The following is a 23,549-nucleotide window of genomic DNA, read 5'->3' as shown; positions in this document are numbered from 1 at the left end:
GATATACATACAGGATGTAGTGCACATATATACACACACACTGATGTATATACAGGACGTAGTGCACCATTATGTCACTATATACACACACACACCGATATACATACAGGATGTAGTGCACATATATACACACACACTGATGTATATACAGGACGTAGTGCACCATTATGTCACTATATATACACACACACCGATATACATATGGGATGTAGTGCACACATATACACACACACTGATGTATATACAGGACGTAGTGCACCATTATGTCACTATATACACACACACACCGATATACATACGGGATGTAGTGCACATATATACACACACACTGATGTATATACAGGACGTAGTGCACCATTATGTCACTATATATACACACACACACCGATATACATACAGGATGTAGTGCACATATATACACACACACGGATGTATATACAGGACGTAGTGCACCATTATGTCACTATATACACACACACCGATATACATACGGGATGTAGTACATTATATATATATATATATATATATAATATTGCACACACTGATGTAGTACATACAGGAAGTAGTGCACTATATATATACACTCCGATCTACTGTATATACAGGATGTAGTGCACCATTATGTCACTATACACACACGCTGATGTATATACGCCATATAGTGCACCATTATGTCACTTCATACACACACACTGATGTATTACGCCATGTAGTGCACCATTATTTCACTATATACACACACTGATGTATATACGCCATGTAGTTCACCATTATGTTACTTCATACATATACACACACAGGGCCAACTCCAGGTTAAAGTAGCCCCTGGGCGACAGAGCCTTCATTGGCCCCTTTTCAGTAAACTCACGCGGCGGTGCCACACTGCCTCCCGTAAGTAGCCACACATACACTGATGTATATATAGGACATAGTGCGTGTGTGTGTGTATATATATATATATATATATATATATATATATATATATATATATATATATAATATATGACGCGTAGTGCACCATTGTGCTTCTATACACACACTGGTGTACATACAGTATATTGTGCCCCTTAATGCTGTTATACACTCCTGGGGGATTTATCAGAAGTGTCTGAGGTAATACTGTTCCAGTTTCTCATGGAAACCAATCAGAGCTGGGCAACTAGAACAGTTTTACCTCTTACGAAAAAATTTCCTTGTATTATGTAATACAGGCGAATCAGTGAATCTCGCACAGCTTCAATGTGTCACAACCGGCGGTGCAAGATTCACTGACTGCACATGCGCAAGAAGTGCCGAGAGCCGAGTGACGTCACCGCCTCTCGATCCAAGGAGGAGGAACACAACGAAGATGGGGTGTGCATAATTAAATATCAGAGGTGCGCGGAATTGCCAGGGTGACGCAAGTGAAGTGCCGGAGCCTCATTTCTATAGGCAAAAAAAAGTATTTTATAATCTAAACTATCGATTTTTGTCCCTAAACAAAATATGTCCTGGGATCCTTTAATTCCACTTTGCTCTACAAGTAGTAATAATGTCCCCTATACAATAGTAGTCTAATGTTTGTGCCTCCCGGCAGTAGTAGTTAACCTTCATGTCCTACACAGTAGTAGCCCATCTTTCTGCCCTTTCTACAATAATAGCCTAACTTTTTGCCTAACTTCCTACATACTACCCACCAGTGGCGTAACTGGAAACTGATGGGCCCCAGTGCAAAGTCTGTGCCAGGCCCCCGACTATAATGTATGGTTCATAGTACTAGTCTTCCCTTATGGGAAATTGAGACCTTAAGGGCCCCCAAAGCCTCTTGGGCCCGGTTGGACTGCATCGTCTGCACCCCCTGCACGCCCCTGCTACCCACCCCCCTCCTTCCCAACAATAGCAATTCCCTTTATGCTCACTTACAACAATAGCCTACTATTGTTACCGCACACAGCAGTAGCCCACCTTTGTTATATACCTTTTCCCATCAATTGCAAGTGTGTCTTAAAAACTCAGACACAATAGATTTTCCTGCCATGGGCACAGGAATCATACACATTATAATCCAGCACTTTGCCGCCTGATGCAAGATGCTCATTTCACCTCTTAGCGAATGCGGCCTTGGATGCACACAACAGTAGTAGCTTTTTTGTACCCCTACATGTTAGTTGTCCATCCTCATAAAGACCACCAGCCATATTTTGTCATGCTTATTTATTTAAAATATTTTAACTTACAAATATTCTATGTACATTGTGTTTCTTGCTCACATATTTACAACAAACCGCTCAGGTGGAGAAAGTCCTGTCGTGCTTACAGAGGAGCACTGTCCCGTCTATATCCCTGTGGTCCTCAGGGCAGATCCATGTGTTGGGGTCTTTGTGGAACTTTGAGATCCCAATCTTATTGCAGGGTGAAAGATAAAACATAGATTTTGCCCTACCCCAGGCTTGAGGTAAACATGTATACAACTAGAAAACCATCCCTGTTTTTGTTGCTTTGTTGCTTGTTTTATACATTAGGAGTGGACATTTTTGGAAACCAAAAAATTCCTTTTGGAGTTACCTTACACTTTGCACCTTTGTACAGAACTTCATAGTTATTGTCCAATAATGGATGAATATTGGGTAACCCTGGATTATAATAAATGATGTTCACAGGTGGATTGACTATAATCTTCCTGCAGGTGCCTATACATAGTATCTTACATATTTCATAGAAATGTTCACACATGAATGTATTTCTCTTTTTATAGATAGATAGAATCTACAAAATAAAAACAGAACTGCAGATATTTTCCTTTTTTTAAATACTATTCTTGAATTCTATCATGGATTTTTTAGTCCAGAGCTGGCTTAATCTAAGCCTCTACTATGCATGGAGCAGCCCAAGTCTTCCATAATAGCCGATATTGGGAGAAAGAAGGGTCAGACGTGTTGGATTTTAGTATGCCCAATCCTAAAGTTCAATCCCCCTTAAAATACTTACTCATCATTATGACTCTTTCCTATACACATACACACAACCAAGTATGCATGTATATGGGTCAGCATCAGAAGGAGGGAGTGTGTATGGCCAGTGGCGTAACTAGAAGCTGATGGGCCCCAGTGCAAAGTGTGTGCTAGACCCCTGACTATAATGTATGGTTTATAGTACTATATGGGAAAGTGACACCATAAGGGCCCCCTAAACCTCTTGGGCCCAGGTGCGATCGCACCCTCTGCACCCCCTAAAGTTACGCCCCTGTGTATGGCCTCAGGCCCACTGTATTATAGAAGTTCATCTCAACTCTGATGGGGGTTTGTTAGTCAAAAAGCAGTTGACTGATTCCAGTATTAAAATAACAAAGAAAGTCCTCTTCGGGGTTCTAAAAGAGTATCCCTTTAAGATCATATATACCCTGATTCCAGTATTAATCTGCAGAATTGTGAATACAGCTCTGGAGTATAATTCAAGATCAGCACAATAATGATGTAGATTATACCTATCTATAGGGTACTTTCACCAGATATTTTATGAGGAGAATAGAGTACAATTTTCGGCACAGCTGTAAGTCATGCCTTGTACCAAATGTATGTAGTTACTCTCTTTGTCCCTGTTTTTTCCAAATAAGTAGAAGATAAAGTCTTTTATTCTTAAAAGCCATGTCGCTTGTTGCATTGGTAACACTGGGATGGATCAGGCTCTTCTCCCAAAACCTGGACATATTGAAGGTGCTATAGGAGTGTCGCCGATGTAGACTACAGGAGGTCATATGCCCCAGCGGTTGTGGGTGGGGGTGCAGTTCTGGCAGTAGAACTGTAGTAGTAGGGAGAACCTGGGAAGTAAAAGGAACATTAGTTTGCAATAATCTCATAGTTTATAATTTTATTCAGTATATGTAGAACATGCAGATCACAAAATGTCAAAAGTGATTAGTGATCATCTTACACCTGATATTCACAACTATGAATAAATGCTTAGGTCTTGGGACTTATGTCACACATGGACTTCCCCTCTAAGGACTAAATCAAGACTCTATATTAATCACCTATTGTCTGACACTAATCCCACCGATCATTCATTAGAAGAGACTGTAGTGGCTACTTTACAAGAACAGCACCATACATTGTGTATTGGCCATGTTTGGTATTGCGGCTCAACCTTATACACTAAAATGGGTCTGTTCTTAAAAACTGTTGACCCATGGATGTGACCTCACAGGCCAGTCAGCACTCATTGGGGTGCTGCTTTAAACTGATTGTAGTATAGATTTACTTTACTTTGGGCAGGAATACTCCTTTAAGAGGCAGTCTCTAATTTTTTTTTCCCCAAAAGCAGCATTCTTAGTCTTAAAATACGGTATATGCTCTGCCTGTGAATCCCATTGGGGGTCATTTACTAAGGGCCCGATTTGTGGTTTCCCGACGTGTTACCCGAATATTTCCGATTTGCGCTGATTTCCCCTGAATTGCCCCGGGATTTTGGCGCACGCGATCGGATCGTGGCGCATCGGCGGAAATCGGGGGCGTGGTCGAACGAAAACCTGACGGATTCGGAAAAACCGCCGCATTTTAAAAAAAAAAGTGTTGCGGAGCTTGCACTTACCTTCACTCAGCCCGGCTCGGTGTATTCCAGCGCGTTCCGATGCTCTTCAGCGCAGCAGCCCCACCCGGTGGACGGCGGAGGAACTACCTTAATGAATCCAGGCCGGACCCAAATCCAGCGCAGAGAACGCGCCGCTGGATCGCGAATGGACCGGGTAAGTAAATCTGCCCCATTGTGTGCAATTGTGGGAATCACAGACAATGAAGAGGATGAGACTCCGAGCACCATAGTGAAATATGATACAAGGAGTCCCTGTTTTCCTGTAGAACACCAAGGAAGTAGGGACTCCTTGTATCAATATTATTATCAGAGCCCCTCAGCTCTGTGTTTGATCCATGTAATCCGTAAATCATGAACGTAGCCCGGATGTGTGATTTAGCCCTTATCAGGTTAAAGAAGAAATTAACTCAGCTCCATTAATTTGAATTACAATACCAAACACAATTTATGGAGGCGCTGTTAAAGAAAAAAAACATTTTTTTTGCTTCCCAGAAAAAAAATGCTATTACATGAATTGGTTGTTATGATTTGTGTCATTATATGTAACAGCAGCTGCATTTCTCAGTAAACCTTTAGCCTACATCTCCTTACATCTTAAGGCGAAGTGTTGCCCTTAGGTAAGCGGCCGTCCACTACCGTGAGGAGATATCGGAAATGATTGTATCCGACTCGAAAACCATGTCCGTTTTGTGAATGAGTGCAAAGAAAATCCTATTATATTTAATGTACTCACTTAGCAGGCTGGAGCCGGGGAACCGCCAACTGTCTCCATATGCCGCGTAGGCCCCATGGCTATAAGTATTACCAGAGTAATCGCTTCCTGCTGAGAAAACAAGAACTGTCAGGTCAGATGGAACAAAAGTGGTAACATCTCACCCAGAGCAGCGCGGCTAACATCTTCATAGCCCCCTCCTCTGCACATCTAGCCACGCTAAGGCAGACCTCTGCTGCCAGTGCACTGCGAATTATTACCCCATACAGAGTAAAATGTGACCATACATCTACCAAGATGGAGCACCTTCTCCCCCACCATCTAGTTCATCTACAGAGGTGCCCGCACTGAGTAAACGAGATTTATAAGATATCTGCCATGTACTTTAGCTATACGGCCATCTCCATTTTATTAAATTTACAGTATTAACCAAGACCCTACAAGTGGCGCCCAAAAATTTATGGAGCCGTTAAGGAGAATGTTCAGAAGATACATAGTATAAAGGGGTTGGAAAGGTTTAGAAAAAAGTGACTGATTCTTCCAGAAACAGCACCACCCTTCTTCGTGAGTTGTGTCTAGTATTGCAGCTCTGCCCTGGAGTTAAGCTGCAATACCACATACAACCTCGGAGACAGGTGTGGCACTGTTTACAAATGTCTACATGTCTTCAGTAATCCTAGTTTAGAAATTAAAGGGGAATTGAGCTGTTTTGGGTTTCTTTATACCAACATTACTTTGATTTTTTATAGTAGACCGTATTGGGTCATTTGTACATCTTATCCAAATGCAACATTATTATATTAGCACCCAAAGCAAAACTAGCGTATTTATTAGATAAATGTCGATCTAGTGTGTGTGGCGGGGGATCGGTCCATTTGATTTCAACACATGTCCTGTGTGTACTCCGAGGTCAGAAGCGACAAGGGTTGTCTAACAATGACTTACTTAAGTGACTTTTTAGAGCAAGTGGCAAAATTACAAGCAAAATCCACTTAATTTTTGTGAAGTGCCAACAGGTCAATTTGAACTGAAAATGATTGCTCCCTTTTTTCGCAGCTTTCAATCGTATCAGCGTCCTGAGGACACCAATGCGGGAGCAAGAGGGAGAAGAAATGTGGCTTATCATTGGGAGAATCATGGGGCCTAGAGCAGGAGCACCAAGGTTAATATCTAGCTCTATCCACACCTTCTCACTCTTCCAGTCAGCCCAGGACGTGGCGCTATAAAACTGCCTTGAGTGCCACCTCTTGCACCTGTGCCGAAGGTTTGCCACCACTGGCTTACTCCATTGTCAACCCAGTTAAGAGTGCATGTGTATAATGTGGATTGGGAGGAATAGCTGTCTGTAAAAAGGCCTTTGGAGCCAAGGAGGTAAAAGTGCTGCCTATGTACTGCCCCTCATAGCTATACTTCTGTGCTTTACTTGTCTACGAAAACATAAGGATCTATCCACTTTGTTTTCATAGAAGTATCTGTCACAATGGATAATACAATGGTTATAATAGTCCCATCTGGACCCTGAAGCCTGAGGGGACACGTAAGCCTCTCTTCCACACCAGCTTCATTAAAGGGGTTGGCCACTTTACCTCATGTTTTTTGCAATGTGTGTAAGTGTGGGGGCAGGAAATCAAGTCTAACCCCTGTCTTTTACCTCATCAGACAGACATTCCTGTCCATAAAATGGCCGCATATGAACCCTAAGATAGTATTCATGAATGTAAGATTAAGGTCCTGGCAGGGCAATTGCTCATGGACAGATCACATGACATCTGTGGCCATTTTATAAACCGGAATCTCAGACGGATGAGGTAAAATACACAGGATGCTTCACTTGATATATCAAGAAAGCGGTGCAGAAATATTAATAGATGTATATTGGTAAATTACCTCATACCACATTACAAAATGTGATGCCATGACAAAAACATGAGGAAAAGTTCTCAACCCCTTTAATGGCACTTATTATATACGCAGTGGTGTAACTTGAAGCTGATGGGCCCCAGTGCAAAGTCTGTGCCAGGCCCCCGACCATATAATGTATGGTTTATAGTAATAGTCTTCTCATATGGGAAAATGACACCATAAGTGCCCCCTAAACCTTTTGGACCCGGCTCTGCACCCCCTCAAGTTACGCCCCTGGAGGTTGGGAACCCACATTATTATTCTGACACAGCTTCAAACTACACTTGTACTCTGACCATAAGTGTCTATGACACCCATCAATGTTGATGTACAAAATGGAGCCAAAATTTCCCCAAACCCAAAAAGAGAGGCGGGTTCATCGCAGATGAAATGAGTAAATGAGTCACAGGTCTGCGGCTATGATCCCAATGTTTTATCTCCCTTGTTCTGGATAATTTGTCCTCTTTGTGCATGTATGGGCATGTAGATTACAGACGCTTAGGAACAAATCCTTCTTTCGCACACACACAGTTAAAATATAACTGCTCTTTTTTATTTATCTTGACCAATCTCATTTCACGCTCCAGGAGAGGAAGGCGGGTGTGCACGCGGGTGTAGGGAGCAGGGGAGGGGGGTGTAGAAGTACTTTATATTTTTAACGCTGCATTAAGCGCGTCTCCGTGGTAACACAGTAACACGCTGGCTCAGCAGGTTACGGAGCTGTGCGCTGAGTGGGTGAAGGGACCTAGGGTTCTGCATTTCGTTTTTTTCATTTAAATCTACCTGCAAAGGTCAACCAGGGTCAACCCCTCCAAAAACATATCTTAATTTATAAACTGGAGAGTCTCACCCCTGCTTTACATATCTTCTTTCCATGACACCCCCATGGGAACATATTAACAGTGCTGGGAACTAATACAGTGAAGGAATTCCAAATGAATCAGATCTGAGATTAAGCCCAACGCTTGGATCCGCAGTAAATTCCCTTTTCTGACATTAAAGTCTAAGGATGACGGATTGAGACAAGTGATGCACAAAGTGAAGTCATTACCAGTGACTTTACCACAGATTGATTCTTCCCCCCTCCACTGGTTTTAATAAAATACAAAAATATACATTTGAGAATTTTTATTTTTTTACTCCGATTGGTCTTCTAGCCATATTCATCTACTTAGGATATTTGCCATCAAGTGTTGTCCCCATGAAGCCCATCATACCCATGTCAGGAGGCTGAGGCCTTCTGTCATTAGCAAATTACAGCTATGAGTCTCTCTTAAAGGGAACTTGTCACCAGAGTTTAGCCAATTGAACTATTAGCCCCCTCAAGTAGGGTATGAACTGCTCTTTCTAGGGTACTGTACTCTCTTTATGTGTAAAAAGTAAATGTTTCACATAAACGAGGGAATTCTAGAAAGGACACTTCGACCCCTACTTGAGGGGACTAGTAGTTTAATCTGGTGAAATTTGGTGACAGGTTTTTTTTTAAAGGAAATCTACCACCAGGATAAAGAATTGTAAACCAAGCACACTGACATACTAGTGTGTGTCCCCTCTAGCAGGATCTGCTCTTCTTTAAGCTTCTTATGCCCTTGTTTTTACAAGCCACTTTTTCTTAAAAACAAAGACATAATAAACTACAAGAAGAGCAGCTTCTGCAAGACGAGGTACACACCAGTATGTCAGTGTACTTGATTTACAATCATTCATCCTGGTGGTAGATTTCCTTTAAGAGAGATAGCATCTAATGTGGTTTTATCAGCATGCAGACCATCACCCAAAACCCATAGCTGTAATTTACTAGAATTTTATAGGGTAAAATCTGGTGACACCTGGTGATACAGTATCTAGTATGTTGAAATCCAGCATGCCAATTCTTCTTTCCCCGACATCAGGGGAGCATTAGGACACCCCTTTAACTTTTTTTTAGCTATAACAGTATGGCTAAGTTACCACGAAAATGTCACCAATTCTTGGACTTTATAAGACAACCAGCAGCTGTGAAAAGCATAAAGAGATTACATACCGGCAACCATTCCAGCAATGGCAGATGAGGCATAGTTCCCTTGCCCGCTGGGTATGTGTGGAGGGTAACCTGGCAATGTGGATCCTACAACATCGCGCCCTGTTAAAGAATTGGTGATTATTAGTCTATATCATTTATGTTTTGTGAAAAATTCTAGGCTACATGTATGAACAACATATTTGGTCTTCCATCGTTCCATTGCCCAAACACAACTAAATAGTGCTCATTTATTCGTATGTCTGATCAATGCAGACCCCCACAAGAACTGTGTTTCCTGAGCACCCAATGTGAATGGAGCAGTGTGGTCCACATATATGACAACCTTTCAATTCTATGGGACATAGAAATGGTATTATATAAAAGTCCCTCTGAGCCTTGGCCCTGTATAGCACAACTCCATTCATATAGGGCACTCAAGGACCTCAGTTCTTGTATAGGTGGTCAGAACCCCCATCCTGCGCACAAGGTTTAGGTGTAAATTGTGGGATGGCTCCTGTTCACCTCATGTTAAAAAGTTAAAAATAATATAACATTTTTTTTAAAAAAATTTGCATAAACCTGTGTCATATACCTATGGTCATACCTGTAACTGTCTGACTGGTGTACTGTCCGTACACTGAGGCCACATGGGAAAAGGCACTGAAAGTGGGAGCAGCTGCAGCTGACCCGATGGGCTGCAGGTCCAGGAAAGTGGGACTACACAGCGATGGTGGGGTGGAGCTAGCGCTGGAGCTATCTGATATCTCTTGTTTAATGGCAAATGATGAGAGTTCTACAATGAAGGAATGAAATGGAAATGTTACAATGTCAAAAAAAATGGAATAAAATGAGAAATATGAAACATGAAAAAAAAAATGTGGCAGATTGTCATATGGTATTTATGGGAACTCATGAGGATTTAATGGGATTTTGCCATAGTACATGCATTGTGCAGTGCTAAAATGTATATAATGGGGTGAATCATCATTCAGACCCTGAATAAATTCCTTATTGAAAGGAAAATTGTACTTGTTTTTGTTACAAGAGTACACTGATAGAGGTACCCTGCTGATGGGAACCTCTGAGTGATCTAATGTAATTAGGTAGCAAGTCTGCAGCACCCCCGAAGGAGAAATGAGGCATGACACCGTGCTTATTGATCTGTACATGTAATGTACAGATCGGTAAGGTCCTCCAGTGTAAGAAGTCATTCTTTGTTGTAGCTTTAGGGTCCTCAATGGGAGATCGGTCTATTAATAATCTTTTCAGATAAAGTGGAGTTAGGGTCTGTATCAACTCTGGCCCTATTAGAGAAAAAAATCTTCTACTGCTTTCACTAGACACACAGGTTTGTGTTTTCAATTACTGTACAAAAAAAGACTCTATGCTATAACCAGTTGGACACTTACCTGACAGAGCCGAGTACCCTTGATGTGCGGAGAGATTTCTACCAAGAGCAGCATTGGAAGAGGTAAGAGCAGATTTCCCATCATCCATTGCATTGTTTAGTAGGGGTAGTGGATACAGAGCCTTAAACCAGAGGACAGATAGTGGTTAGTGATCTAAATGTATACTGAATAATGGGAAAAATATTCTGTAATATTATTAGGTAATGGATATTTAGTGGAGTAGAGGGGATAATCACTTGATTACATATATCACTCACTTGTTCGGCTTTACTGTGACTGGCAGAGGGATACGATTCGGGAAAGTGCTGCCTCTGGAATGGGCACTCCAGTCCATCAAGAGGGTGCTGTATATAGGCTTCTGTCCGCATCTGTTTCCGGCTCAGACCACCACTACCCTGAGAGTCTATGCTGAGTCTACAGCTGTCTTGATCACCTGGGGAAACCATGTGCGAGTTAACTATAATTCCGTTGCATTCCATTAGAAAAAGAAATTACCCAATTTTACAAATAGTCTGGATTAAAAACTTCATACTGACTGATGTTTACAGCTCCACTGCAAATCTATGTGTGTCTCCATGGCTACAGACTACAATCTAACATGTCCATCTGTTCCCTTGTTCTACTGAATGTGTTAGCAAATAGTAGATGTCGGAATGTAGGTGATCACAATCTTTATAAAATTTTCTCAGTAAAAAATGGATGTTCCATTTTACTAAATAATGATAACACCACATTACTATTATATATAAATCTCCAAATGGCTCTTTACAAAATCTCTTAAATTGTATAATAATTTGTGCATAGCGGCAGGGTATAATACTCACTGTCATCTAGTTTGCGTTTGCCATCTGTAGCAGGCTGAGAGATCCCCAACAGACCACTGATAGAGTAAGTGGATCCGAGGGAGTCCGAGTGTGGAGACTCAGGAGGTGTCACTGCCGAGCTTGGAACTGGGGAGGAAAAATAAGAATTTTTGTCCATTTTGCCAAAAACCAAGGGTTGCTTACTAGTTATTACATAAGTTACAGTTATCTGCTGGTTTGGTAAAGATCAGCTACTTCAGTTTTTATCACTTTCCCTCTGAATTCCTTCTTGCTTAGTAGTTGTCAGATTATATAAAACTTATGTGCAGAAGGGAGGGAGTCATAGCAGTTAGGTGTCCACCCAGAAAATGAAAAATTAGAAATGTCATATACTTCCCTGAAAAAGTGTTACTCCCCATGTACACTGACTGGACTACTGAGCTACAAAGTTTGTAGAAAAGTGAGATACACATTGGCTAGTCCCACTACCCAAATGACCCTACAGACAGTTACACCTGGGTCCTAATTTGGCTACTACCAGGACACAATAGTATTTTTTTACTTACTCAGAGTATGTCCAGGACTTAGTGACTTTACACAACTCTCCATGGGCAGATTAAATAACTGCTGGACCTTCGTTCGGATTATTCTACAAGGAGAGAAACAGAGAAAAATGTTTTAACCATGAAAAATAGAACATAAGTCTAATGAAAAGTGACAAAGATTTGTGCTTGTATATAAATACTCAAATTAAGGCACAATGGTTTTTGCACATGGTGTAATGACTTAATTTCCCCTGTGGTGGCGCTGAAAACATTTTGCTAGGTTTCTCCATATATTTTGGATTGCTGAAGATCATAGCGAATAGTTTGCCTTTTGTCATTCTAAAAACAGAGAACAAAGTCATTTGTACACGTTACCTGTTGATAGAGCTGACACTGGGCACGGTGTCATTGTCGCACACGCCTTCTGCCAACAGCCGATCCCTGATCTCCCAGGCGAACATGGTTGGATTTTGTCTCTTATAATCTCCAATCTTCTCTACCACTTTGGGGGTGGCAACTTTAGGCTTGGACCCACCAATGACTCCTGGTCTGATACTGCCTGTTTCATAGTACCTACTCCAATACAAAATAAGATATAATTACCCAAAACTAAAACCAGCGATCTTCTAACCATGGTTTGTCACTAGGCACCAGAGCTAATGTCCCATAGCCTAAAATGTGCACCATGAAAGAAGATTATAATACTTCATATATTAAAATACTTGTAGAAGGAGACTGTTCTACAATAAGGATCTACCATAAGATGCAACTAGGATCACATACAGTATATGGGTATTCACTGGTGGTCCATGTCCAACTGTTGGACAATTCCAACAACCCACTTTCACCACTGACTAGCAATGTGATTATGACCATATAGAGATTACACATCAATTCTGTATCTCATCACCCCCCCCCCCCTGCTGTCGGTGTCCACTAACAATAACAGGGCGTAGGAGTCTTTTATAGTCACAAAGAAATAAGACAGTCCTCCCACCGAGTCCTCCTTCACAATTAACTAAATGCCTTGACTAAATGTGACTGAAAATACAATCATGTCTATTTATGACCCAATTAATTCACTATAAACAGTCTCACTATCGATTATAGTTTATCACAAAACTTACGACATTGTCACTCTTAATGACACCTGGATTTATAATATGAAGTGGGTATAAAGGATGGGTAAACTGTACCCAAAACCCTTAAAATTGGTACAAATATACAATGTATTATATCCACTAATGCAGCACATATGGCCTATAACTGAGCTGCCTTATAATGATGATGCTATTAGCAATGGCAGCAGTTCAGTGCCCCCTGGCCTTTTATATTCACCTGCTCTCAGAACGCATTAGCGGCTGCTAAATTCTGTCATTTACATTCACTAGAGGCTGAACTGAATATAGCAACGTGAAGGTCATCTGCGGCTCTACTGAGGAGAGTTTCAGCCAAATAAAGACAACATGTCTATCGGATGATGGGGGATGAAGACTTCAAATAAATGAAGACACTACCAAAGTTTGGAGGGATCACATAGACTAAGGTCTAAGTAAGTTTAGAAAGCTTGCAACCAAGTAAAGTTAGAAATGTCATGAGAAAATTTGATGTGAGATTGCACTCCATCATCAGAAAGTCCCTAGCTATGTACCCTGTTATTTTCTGGCTCCTTACCTGCCCAGGATCTTGCTCACACAGCCATGACTGACCCTTAGCTGCCTAGAGATGTCACATGGACGTACACCTTGGTGCGCTAGATCAACAATGCGCTGCCTCACCACCTCTGGAAGGGGCCGCCCATTCACAAAAGCCCCACCGAGTTGATTCAGCCCACCATGACCTGGATAGAAATAAAGAAGTGGTTATTAATCTCGAAGTTGTACAGGACCTAGGCCCCATAATCATTAATTAGTTTAGACCCCTAAAAGGATATCTAGCCATTAAAGTTACAGAATTGATGTGATATAGTGCTGGTTTTGCTAACAAAACACTGTAAATTATGTCTGCAGGTGAGGAAATTATATGTGTAAGGGACTATTCACACATCTGTTTAGACAAATGTTTTCCATTAAAGACAATGGGACAGTAAAAATCTCAGATAGCACACACTATAGGTGTCTCTGTACAGGCATAAATCTTATGTCATAAAATAGCATATATGGCATAAAACATTAAATTATTGGTGTCTGCTTTTATGTATTTATACTGAGGTCTCCACTAATTTGTAATTAGTAATTCTTGGTATATTGCAGGAAGGTAATACCTCTTGGAAATTCCCCAGTTAGAAGTGTGTTACAGGACATCTACTATTAGAATCAAGGATTGTAAACCAAGCACACTGACATACAGGTGTGTGCCCCCTCCGACAGGATCTGCTCTTCTTTTAGCTTGTTATTTCCTGGTTTTTACAAAAACAGGCTTTTAAAATTATGCAAATGAGCCTGAGGGGCCCAGTCTCCATAAGTGTTACTAGAGGCTGGAGCCCCTCAGGCTCATTTGCATAATTTATAAAGCCTTAATTTTAAAGCAAAGGAAGCTTAAAGAAGAGCAGATCCTGCCAGAGGGGGCACACACCACTGTCAGCGTGCTTGGTTTACTATCCTTTTCCAGGTGGTAGATATCCTTTAAGCCCATTTCCCACAGACCAGTTTGTTCCTAAAACTGTGTTTCAACAAAAAAAGTTTTGAGAATGTTCAGTTACAGTTTCATTAAAAATGACTCATCCTGACATGAAAAGGGGAAGCACTTATGAAACCCTTATCCAAACTTGTGTTCTTGGTGTGGATGGGGCAGTCCAGGTGGTGGAATTGAATTTCAATGACAACTGTTATGAATTGGGTCATTATCCTTCCAACATTACCATAATCACTCTGGTCAAATGGCATAAATAATGGAGGATATGTATTGAGATCAGCATTTTCCATACCGTGCTTTGATACCATCATGCGTCCAATAAATGTGGAGCCACAGGTCTTGGCAGGCGGCTGGCCCAGATTTAGTTTTTTATGTTGTAAAATTGACGCCTCTTTTTTCAATTGTGGTGAGATGGTTAAAATTCCCCGTTTGCACTTTTTGCACAAATAGAGTAAATAAAGATGCAAAATAACTCTACAAAGAGAAGGATCACCCTCGTGTCTATTTGGTACCCCGATACTCCCAGCATGGATTTATAGTGACAGAATAGATTTGCAGGGGTTTACCCTACTATGATGGGACCTGTTCTGTCATGTAAATGTAGTCCAAGGTCCTGAATTTTGGGAACTCTAGTCAAATTGGGTGTGGATCCACTGTCTAGGGGCACTGTCATCTTAGACATTTATGGCAAGGACAAAGGAATGGAATATTTCTGTGATGGGAATTCACTTTTAGGACCGTTTTTGTCGCTTATTCTCTCATCATTATTCTACAAATTTTCTGTCAGAAAATCATCACTGGTTTTCACAAACAATAATCAAATTTTTTAACCCGGCTGCTGATCTTATGTGTATACTGACTAGAAGACCACCATTAGGAGAAACAGAGATCTCAATCAATTAATTCTGTCAAACCCATTTGCCTCTTATTCCTTATTCCACCATCAAAATAAAATGTTTGGTCCTGTTAGATGTGCATTTGTAATGAATCTGAAGGAGATGCAGTTTGGTCATTAGCTTGGTCACGCCTTAGGCTTAGGGGTCCACATAATGCTTTCCTAGTGACACAAATTTTTAGAATGCTATAGAAGAGGACGTCATACTTTGGGTCATATCATTCTTATACTTTACTGATGTGGAGGGTTGATATTGACAACCGCTATTATCTTTCCACTACTTTTAAAAACAAGGCACATTTATTCAAAGTATCTAACAGTAAGATAATCAGTATTTCATTTACCAACGAATCAGAGCACAGCTTTCATTTTTCCAGAGCAGTTTATGACATCAAATCTGAGCACTGATTGGTTGCTATGGGCTATTTTAGAGACTTCTAGTAACTGAGGCCTAGTTCATGTTATAATCCATAGGAGATGCCAGCCTTTACTTGGCACAGATTATGATATATGTGGCATGAAAGAATGAACTGCTGACCTATATGCAGTGAGCTGGCGGGTCCTGTGCAGCCTCTCTCTGTGATGAGCTCTGTGGACAAACGCATTGTTTAGAGACAATAAAACTGAGTAGAATGACGAAATACAGACAAAATGGAGGATGGGAATCTCTAAGATATAGGCATGTATTATATATCAGCTGAATTCACACATATGCACTCTAAGTATTGTGTATTGTATGGCCTGTAACATAACAGAGCTGAATTCACATTTCTACAGGCTTCAGAGCTGAAATCTACCAGTGTTTTCAGGCTTAATAACTTTACAGAGCACCATAGTACTGAAAATATTAAAGTAATAAAACCCACAGCATTGTAGAATAGTGTTAGTGTAGCGGGCTTTTATTTAGTGGCAGAATTGTGAATACAGCTCTGGGCTATTCGATTATATCTCAATATCAATTATTATCATTATTATTTTTACTGTAATGCAATAAGGTAGAACATCACATAAAATGGTTTGGCAAAAATATTGTGATATATTTGATCATTTTCAGAACTAAAACTCCCAGCATGTCAAGACAGTCGCAGATTGCGCCCAATTCAAATGATTAGGTCACAGTAATTTTCACAACAAATCTGTTGTGTGTGACTTGGAATTGCTGAGGTGACCATTATCTATGGTAGGTTCGAGGACCTATACACTTGGTTTTGTATTACTGCACATGTAATGGCTACAAATGTGTAGTACAAACCCATAGTCATACCGCCATATGTTTCCATCATTATATAATATACAGGCGGTCCCCTACTTAAGGACACCCGACTTACAGACCACCCATAGTTAAAGACGGACCCCTCGACCCACTGTGACCTCTGGTGAAGCTCTCTGGAAGCTTTAGTTTAGTCCCAGACTGCAATGATCAGCTGTTAGGTGTCTGTAATGAAGCTTTATTGATAATCCTTGGTCCAATGACAGCAAAAAATTTTGAAACTCCAATTGTCAATGGGGCAAAAAAATTTTTTGTCTGAATCTACCATTATAAAATATACAGGTTCGACTTACATACAAATTCAACTTAAGAACAAACCTATGTAACCCAGGGACTGCCTGTATTCTCTAATGTATAACACCTATGTAATGTTGCATGGGTCGGAGTAAGGCTTCATACAGTACGAGCCTTTAGCAGGATTATGGATTTATACACTTGGGACATAGTATAGCAGTATTTATGAAAAAGCCATAAGGTCTGCTGCTTGTCAATGACTTTGTAGATCTTTGTGCAACAATTATTGAAGATTCTGCAAATAGAAAAATCCTCCAGATGTTGCAGTCATATGACAGATATGTGAGTAACACCAGCCGGCGTCAAGACTCAGCATCTGGTTATTACATTTCCTATATGACAGATGTAAATGAGGAAACTTAAACCTATATATATATATATATATATATATATATATATATATATATATGACATCATTTTGGAGCACAGGCATCTTTGTATTATGAAAGGGCAACTCAGCCCCGTCATACATGTTCTCACAGATACAACCTGTAGAAAGACTGGAGACTCTAATGACATTTAATGGGGTACGTTGGGGTCCATCTCGGATATTGTTGCATATTGTAGCAAATAATGCTGCATATATGACTATTTGTTCTGGCAAATCTGCAGAGTGTCTGTGTGAGCTAAGCCTAATTTTGCAATATAGCATAGTAAGCATTCTAGAAATTATATTAAGACATAACGGATTTTTTTTAACAACACCAGCTCAACAGACTTGCATGTAAAGGGCATTAACATGTAGCTATAATAATAGATAACATGGGGTCACTCTGGCCCTCCACTGGACACTCCTATGAGTCAGGCCCTAAAATAATGAGTTTTATAGAGGTAATGTTAGCATTTAAAGGAGCATACACCAAGACCAAGTCTCATCTTCACCAATGACGTCAAGATAGTCACCAACGTAAGGTAACCATGGACATAAACAGAGAAATATTGTCTAAAACTGCAAATTTTTTGTGTTTACTGGCCATAAATGTGTAATTGTTTACTAGGAAATTTCTCTTTGTTTCACAGCAAGAAATTCAAATTAATTTTGACCCAAACCATCATTGTTATTGTTCCCATTACTCATATTTATTTTTGGGATGATAGTGCAGAAAACCCTATAAAAAATTGACTAAAGCCTTAATCCAGAATGTATAAGGCTTTGATCCATAGTTCATAGTTTTGCTTTTAAGGTTAAGAGACACATATCAGAAACTGAAAGACACAATCAGGAATGGATCCTAAATTGAGAAGATGTCCAAATACTCCAATTATACTTTCAAACTCTTGGTTTTGGCTTCAAAATAGTAATCTAAATCTAAAATAGTGCAGATATATAGTATATATATATATATATATATATATATATATATATATATATATATATATATATATACACTGTATACACATATGCATGTATATATATATATATATATATATATATATATATATATATATATATTGTTATGACACTGCTGCTTTTTAACTGCATAATATTCATAATATTTTGGTGTTACAATATCTGTAATCAATACATAGAGATATATCGAGATATATAGACAAATAGATCTCTTGCCCTTTAGTACTCATGTAATTAATGGCATACATTATTTTTTCCCTAATAATACTGTTTACTGTCTTTTAACTTGCCATTGTAATTACATGCTGGATTGGACTGTAATGGCCAATAATCCATAGAAGCCAATAGGATATTTCTTGCTTGGTATTTTTCTACTCCATAGTCACCTACTATATTTCAGTGTTCAGATTTGCAAATTATTTGTGGTGAAATCGGACGACCGATCAGTCATTCCTGTCATTTGTACAATCAGTGATCGCCTAGTATGTATTTAGTGATAAGTTACAGTAATGGGAGATATCTCCCATGAAGGATAATGAATTCCTCCTTAATCGGCAGTATTCTGCAATAAATTACTTTATCTAGATTTACCTATTATAATGAACTGCTAGTCTCATCCACAGAATTAGGTGATTTCAGCTGGATATATTAATACCACAAGAAGATTTTCATAATCAGTATGTCATGAAATGTAATGATTGTCGGGAGACGATCTATGTGCGATCTGTACAAATTTACTTCAGTGAACGATCTGTAGGCTTGATGTACTGTAATAGGTAACTCACCATATACAATACACAAAGCTGTATTATAACATGCACAAATTCTTCATATATAGACAGTGCTGTGGTCCAGATGTCTGTATTATTATAGAATATCTACAATCTAATATCTATCGGTAATTTCATATTATGATATATGAAGAGATATTTGACAACTACAATAATTATTACATCAAAGATAAGCAAATATCTATAAATGCCAAAAGAAATTGACAAAATGCAACACATGAACATAACAGAAAATGTAAAGGATCGCCTGAGAAACTTTCTGCTATAAATATTAGAAAATTCCCCAATAGTTCTAGCTATAACATGCAATGCTGCTCTGTGTGGTACTTCTAGATGTGGATAGATAGATAGATAGATAGATAGATAGATAGATAGATAGATAGATAGATAGATAGGTAGATAGATAGATAGATAGATAGATAGATAGATAGATAGATAGATAGATAGATAGATAGATAGATAGATAGGAAGCAGGTAGCAGAAAATATTGATAGAGAAGTGAATATGTGACTAAAATATTCTAAAAGGTGCTATAGTAATCACATACAGCGCTACTCTACCTGGTATACATGTAACCAGTGACAGCCAAATGGATGGATTTATAGATGACAAATAGATATATAAAGATAGATCATAAATAGATATGAGATAGATAATAAATAGATATGAGATAGACACTAAATAGATATGAGATAGATAGATAGATAGATAGATAGATAGATAGATAGATAGATAGATAGATAGATAGATAATAAATAAATATTAGATAGAAAGTTTTGATAGAAAGAAAGAAAATAGAATTGGACTTCTGAACTTAAAAAATAATACAGAAAAAGCTTATGTACATGTTTGCTTCCAATCGTTTTGTCATCTATCTATCTATCTATCTATCTGCTATCTATTATCTCATAACTATGTATCGATCTTTAACCTAGAAATATATCCATCTCTCTTATATCTACCTACCTGTTTATTATCTATGTACCTTTATCTTATTCACCTGTACAGTATCTATCTCTATCACTGTATAATTCTGTGTAACTGTATAGCTACATATTTCTGGGCTGTAGATATATAATGGTGGAGGTGATCTCAGGTAGAAAACAATCTGTCATTATTAGAGCTGTGTCTCCCTCTCGCCACTTGTAACTTTAGATCCACACAAAGATAATAAAAATCTCCACTTAAAAAGAGAGAAACTAAATCCACATAGTTGAGATGACAAGAAAACAATGTCCTCCTCCCTGATGCCCCCTGAAGCTGCATCCATCACAGGGGCTGTTAATGTGTCACACAAGGAAGGGGGAAGACAGTCATCAACCCAAATTATCTGCTAATTAACTTGTATTCAGATGTATAGAGGACTGTCCTCACAGCAAGCACAATGGTATATACTGTATACACCAGCAGGTCATCACCTGACCACAGAATACTGTATAGAAGAAGAATATTATACTATACAGGTATGAGATATAATAGTGCCAGGGATTTAGCACAAGGTGAGGTCATAATTGCAATGTAGAATACGGATACTAATTGACTGCATTTTGATAACAATAACAAAATATTGATTTAATAATCATAAAAAAAGATATAGAATTGTTATGAACATAAAAGGCTAATGACTAATTTTTATAGAACTACATATAGTGTGTATTATTGAAATAGTAGTAGCGTTATAGAATGATAATTTTAGTGACAATTATGATTACTAATTAGAATATTTTATTAGGATTATTGTAATAATGTGTTGCAGTAACATATGTATATATATATATCAATAAGAAAGCAAAACTAGGTGATATTAATAGCAGAAGTAATAATAATAATATATTCATAATACAATATTTACATTAGTAACCCTAAAGATAATAGTATAGTATTGGCAATATAATATAGCAATAATAGCAGCACAGTATTATCCATGTGGTCATGAGCAACATCAATGATGAACAGAACTTATAACAATAAGTTATATTATATATATTATATATATATTATATATTATTATCCCCATAATGATTGCAGGAAAGGAATGGTTTACATTATTGTCACTATTAATCGTAATACTACTACTACTAATAATAATAATAATAATAATAATAACAACAATAAGCTTTAATCATTACAATTATAATGAAATCTAATAATCTCTTAATATTATGCTTTTTGCAGTATTTTGCTATTGTATCTATACTATAAGTATCTCTATTCCTCATTTGATAATTCTTAAATACCATTTCTAGGTGATATTTATGTAAAGATTTGTACTAGCATTACATCCAGCAGGCCAGAGACTGAGAACAACATACATATATATAGAGACTTGCTCTGGTTTCCTATTCATGCACATTGTTTAGAACATATAGGAAATGACTGATCAATGAGGGAACATGTTATATAACAGTATATATGGGGTGTACTGTGAAGAACGGGTGAGCACAATAGACACACAACAAGGTCAGATACTCTGTAATAACAGAGGTGAAGCCAAAGTGACATCTTTATATCCAGAACATCAGTGACATGGGGGGCGCAGAATAATAGTGTAACATCACCAGTGACACCCAGAATGACACAAGCAACTAATCCAGGTGATACTCCACTGACCTCAAACATGTCATGGATAGATAGATAGATCGATATGAGATAGATAGATAGATAGATATGAGATAGATAGATAGATAGATAGATAGATAGATAGATAGATAGATAGATAGATAGATATGAGATAGATAGATAGATAGATAGATAGATAGATAGATAGATAGATAGATAGGTTATATATTTGATAAATAGATAACTGATCTGAGATCATAGATAGATATATAGAAGATGATAGACATGATAAATTAATAGGTCGATTTGAAATACATAAACAGATAGACTGATTAATAATTAGATTTGAGATGGATAAATAGGGATTAAATGTGATGCATAAAAAAGCTAAGTCAAAATATGGATATGAGATCGATAGATGATCTTTTACTGATAGATATGATAGCTAAATCATAGATAATTATGGAACTGACTGAGTGATACACAGATACTTGAAAGGTAAAATATGATTTTTTGTAGAAAGATGGATAGATGAAAACAGTGATTGAAGACTGATATATAGGAGCATGATATAGAAATAGATAGAGCTGAGTGGACACATATAATAATACAATCAGATATTTGGTGACTACAAGTAGTACCAGGACACAGCAAGTGACATCCCATAGGATAATATCTGCTCATTTCCCATTTCTGACTAGGGGTTATCTGCTCTGACATTTAATAGAGTGCTAGCTCATCAACCAACATTCTACTAGTACAGGGGAAGCTGTGTGTCATGTACTGATGATTTCTATTAGTATAACAGCCCCAGCATCTGTACATATGACTGTCCAGCCCCATGATGAGGACTGACCACGACAGGCTCTATGTCACTTACCGGATCTGATGCTGTTATGGGGCATGCTGCTGCTGCTGCTGGATATCCTCAGTGTATGGCTGATTCCTCTGTGTCCAGCAGGACAGTCCTGGAGAAGAGTCACCTGCAGAGGAGACACCGGTCACTCACAGTGCAGGGGTACACAGGGGGTACAGGGGTCCCCACATCTCACCAGCATGTATACAGACTAGGACCATCGTCCAGTGCACAGATGTGATGGCCATAGAGAGATGATAGATAGATAGATAGATAGATAGATAGATAGATAGATAGATAGATAGATGAATACAATAGATAAATTGATGTATAACATAGATAAGTTAAGATATTGGATACGTATATACCATAAAGGAAGATAAATATTCAATATTTAGATAAATGCATAGATTGATAGACACTGGATATAAAAAACATACATTAATAGATAGAATAAGATAGATAGATGATAGAGTAGAATACTTTAGATAGACAGACAGCTATGATATCAATACTGTAGATAGATAGATAGATAGAATATAGATAGATAGATAGATGATGGTACACATGCCATGAGAAGAGCAGGCAGAAGATGCTGGCACTCCTTACCTTGTCTCTTGAGGACCTGTCCTCACCCTTACACTTTGCTGGAAGTTTGTCCTCTTACAATAGGATGTGTGGAGGAGGATTTATCCCATGGAGGGGGTCTCAGGGCTGTCTGGCACAGGACACAGGCCAGGGATTGGCTGCAGGTGTTCCAGGGCGGCTGGGAGGTGGGATTTGCACATGGATGAATGATTCCAAGATTCATGGAGACCCCAGCATCTGATAGAGCCTGTGAATCTTGTATCCTGATAGTGTAGACATAGTGATGGGGCTGATACACAGTCACTATCTCTAAGCTGTCATCCTCTTTGTGTAATGTGTAGTGTATAGATATAGATATCTCCAATTTGATGT

The 23,549-nt window shown here is 38.7% G+C and overlaps 1 protein-coding gene across 3 annotated transcripts; it reads right to left on the bottom strand.

Annotated features, from left to right (window-relative positions):
• Nucleotides 1-2,185: 2,185 nt before the first annotated feature.
• On the bottom strand, nucleotides 2,186-23,230 carry PAX8 (paired box 8). Of its 3 annotated transcripts, none has more exons than XM_072148988.1 (13): nucleotides 23,199-23,230; nucleotides 22,614-22,716; nucleotides 16,007-16,057; nucleotides 13,614-13,779; nucleotides 12,315-12,512; nucleotides 11,961-12,043; nucleotides 11,416-11,541; nucleotides 10,849-11,024; nucleotides 10,592-10,712; nucleotides 9,787-9,975; nucleotides 9,204-9,302; nucleotides 5,300-5,389; nucleotides 2,186-3,796 (listed from the first exon to the last, which is right to left on the bottom strand). In XM_072148988.1, the coding sequence occupies exons 2-13, from the start codon at nucleotides 22,636-22,638 to the stop codon at nucleotides 3,720-3,722; spliced, it is 1,401 nt and encodes a 466-aa protein (XP_072005089.1). In that variant the 5' UTR covers nucleotides 22,639-22,716; nucleotides 23,199-23,230; the 3' UTR covers nucleotides 2,186-3,719. The 3 variants fall into 3 exon arrangements, with proteins under 3 accessions (XP_072005089.1, XP_072005090.1, XP_072005091.1); XM_072148989.1 differs by having other exon boundaries at nucleotides 5,300-5,386; XM_072148990.1 differs by lacking the exon at nucleotides 9,787-9,975 and having other exon boundaries at nucleotides 5,300-5,386.
• Nucleotides 23,231-23,549: the final 319 nt, after the last annotated feature.

Source organism: Engystomops pustulosus, chromosome 4, assembly GCF_040894005.1.
Source record: "Engystomops pustulosus chromosome 4, aEngPut4.maternal, whole genome shotgun sequence".
Lineage (NCBI taxonomy): Eukaryota > Metazoa > Chordata > Amphibia > Anura > Leptodactylidae > Engystomops > Engystomops pustulosus.
The sequence above is the reverse complement of the archived record's forward strand: the minus strand, read 5'-3'. Positions and strand labels throughout refer to the sequence as shown.

Bases quoted from the DNA above. Each gene is read 5' to 3' on its own strand.
- PAX8 (XM_072148988.1), bottom strand. From the start codon at position 22,638: ATGCCCCATAACAGCATCAGATCCG. The intron at 11,542-11,960 runs GTAAGTAAAAAA...TTTCCTCCCCAG, and splicing joins AAGTCCTGGACATACTCTGA to TTCCAAGCTCGGCAGTGACA. The intron at 3,797-5,299 runs GTGAGTACATTA...TTTACTTCCCAG, and splicing joins CCCCGGCTCCAGCCTGCTAA to GTTCTCCCTACTACTACAGT.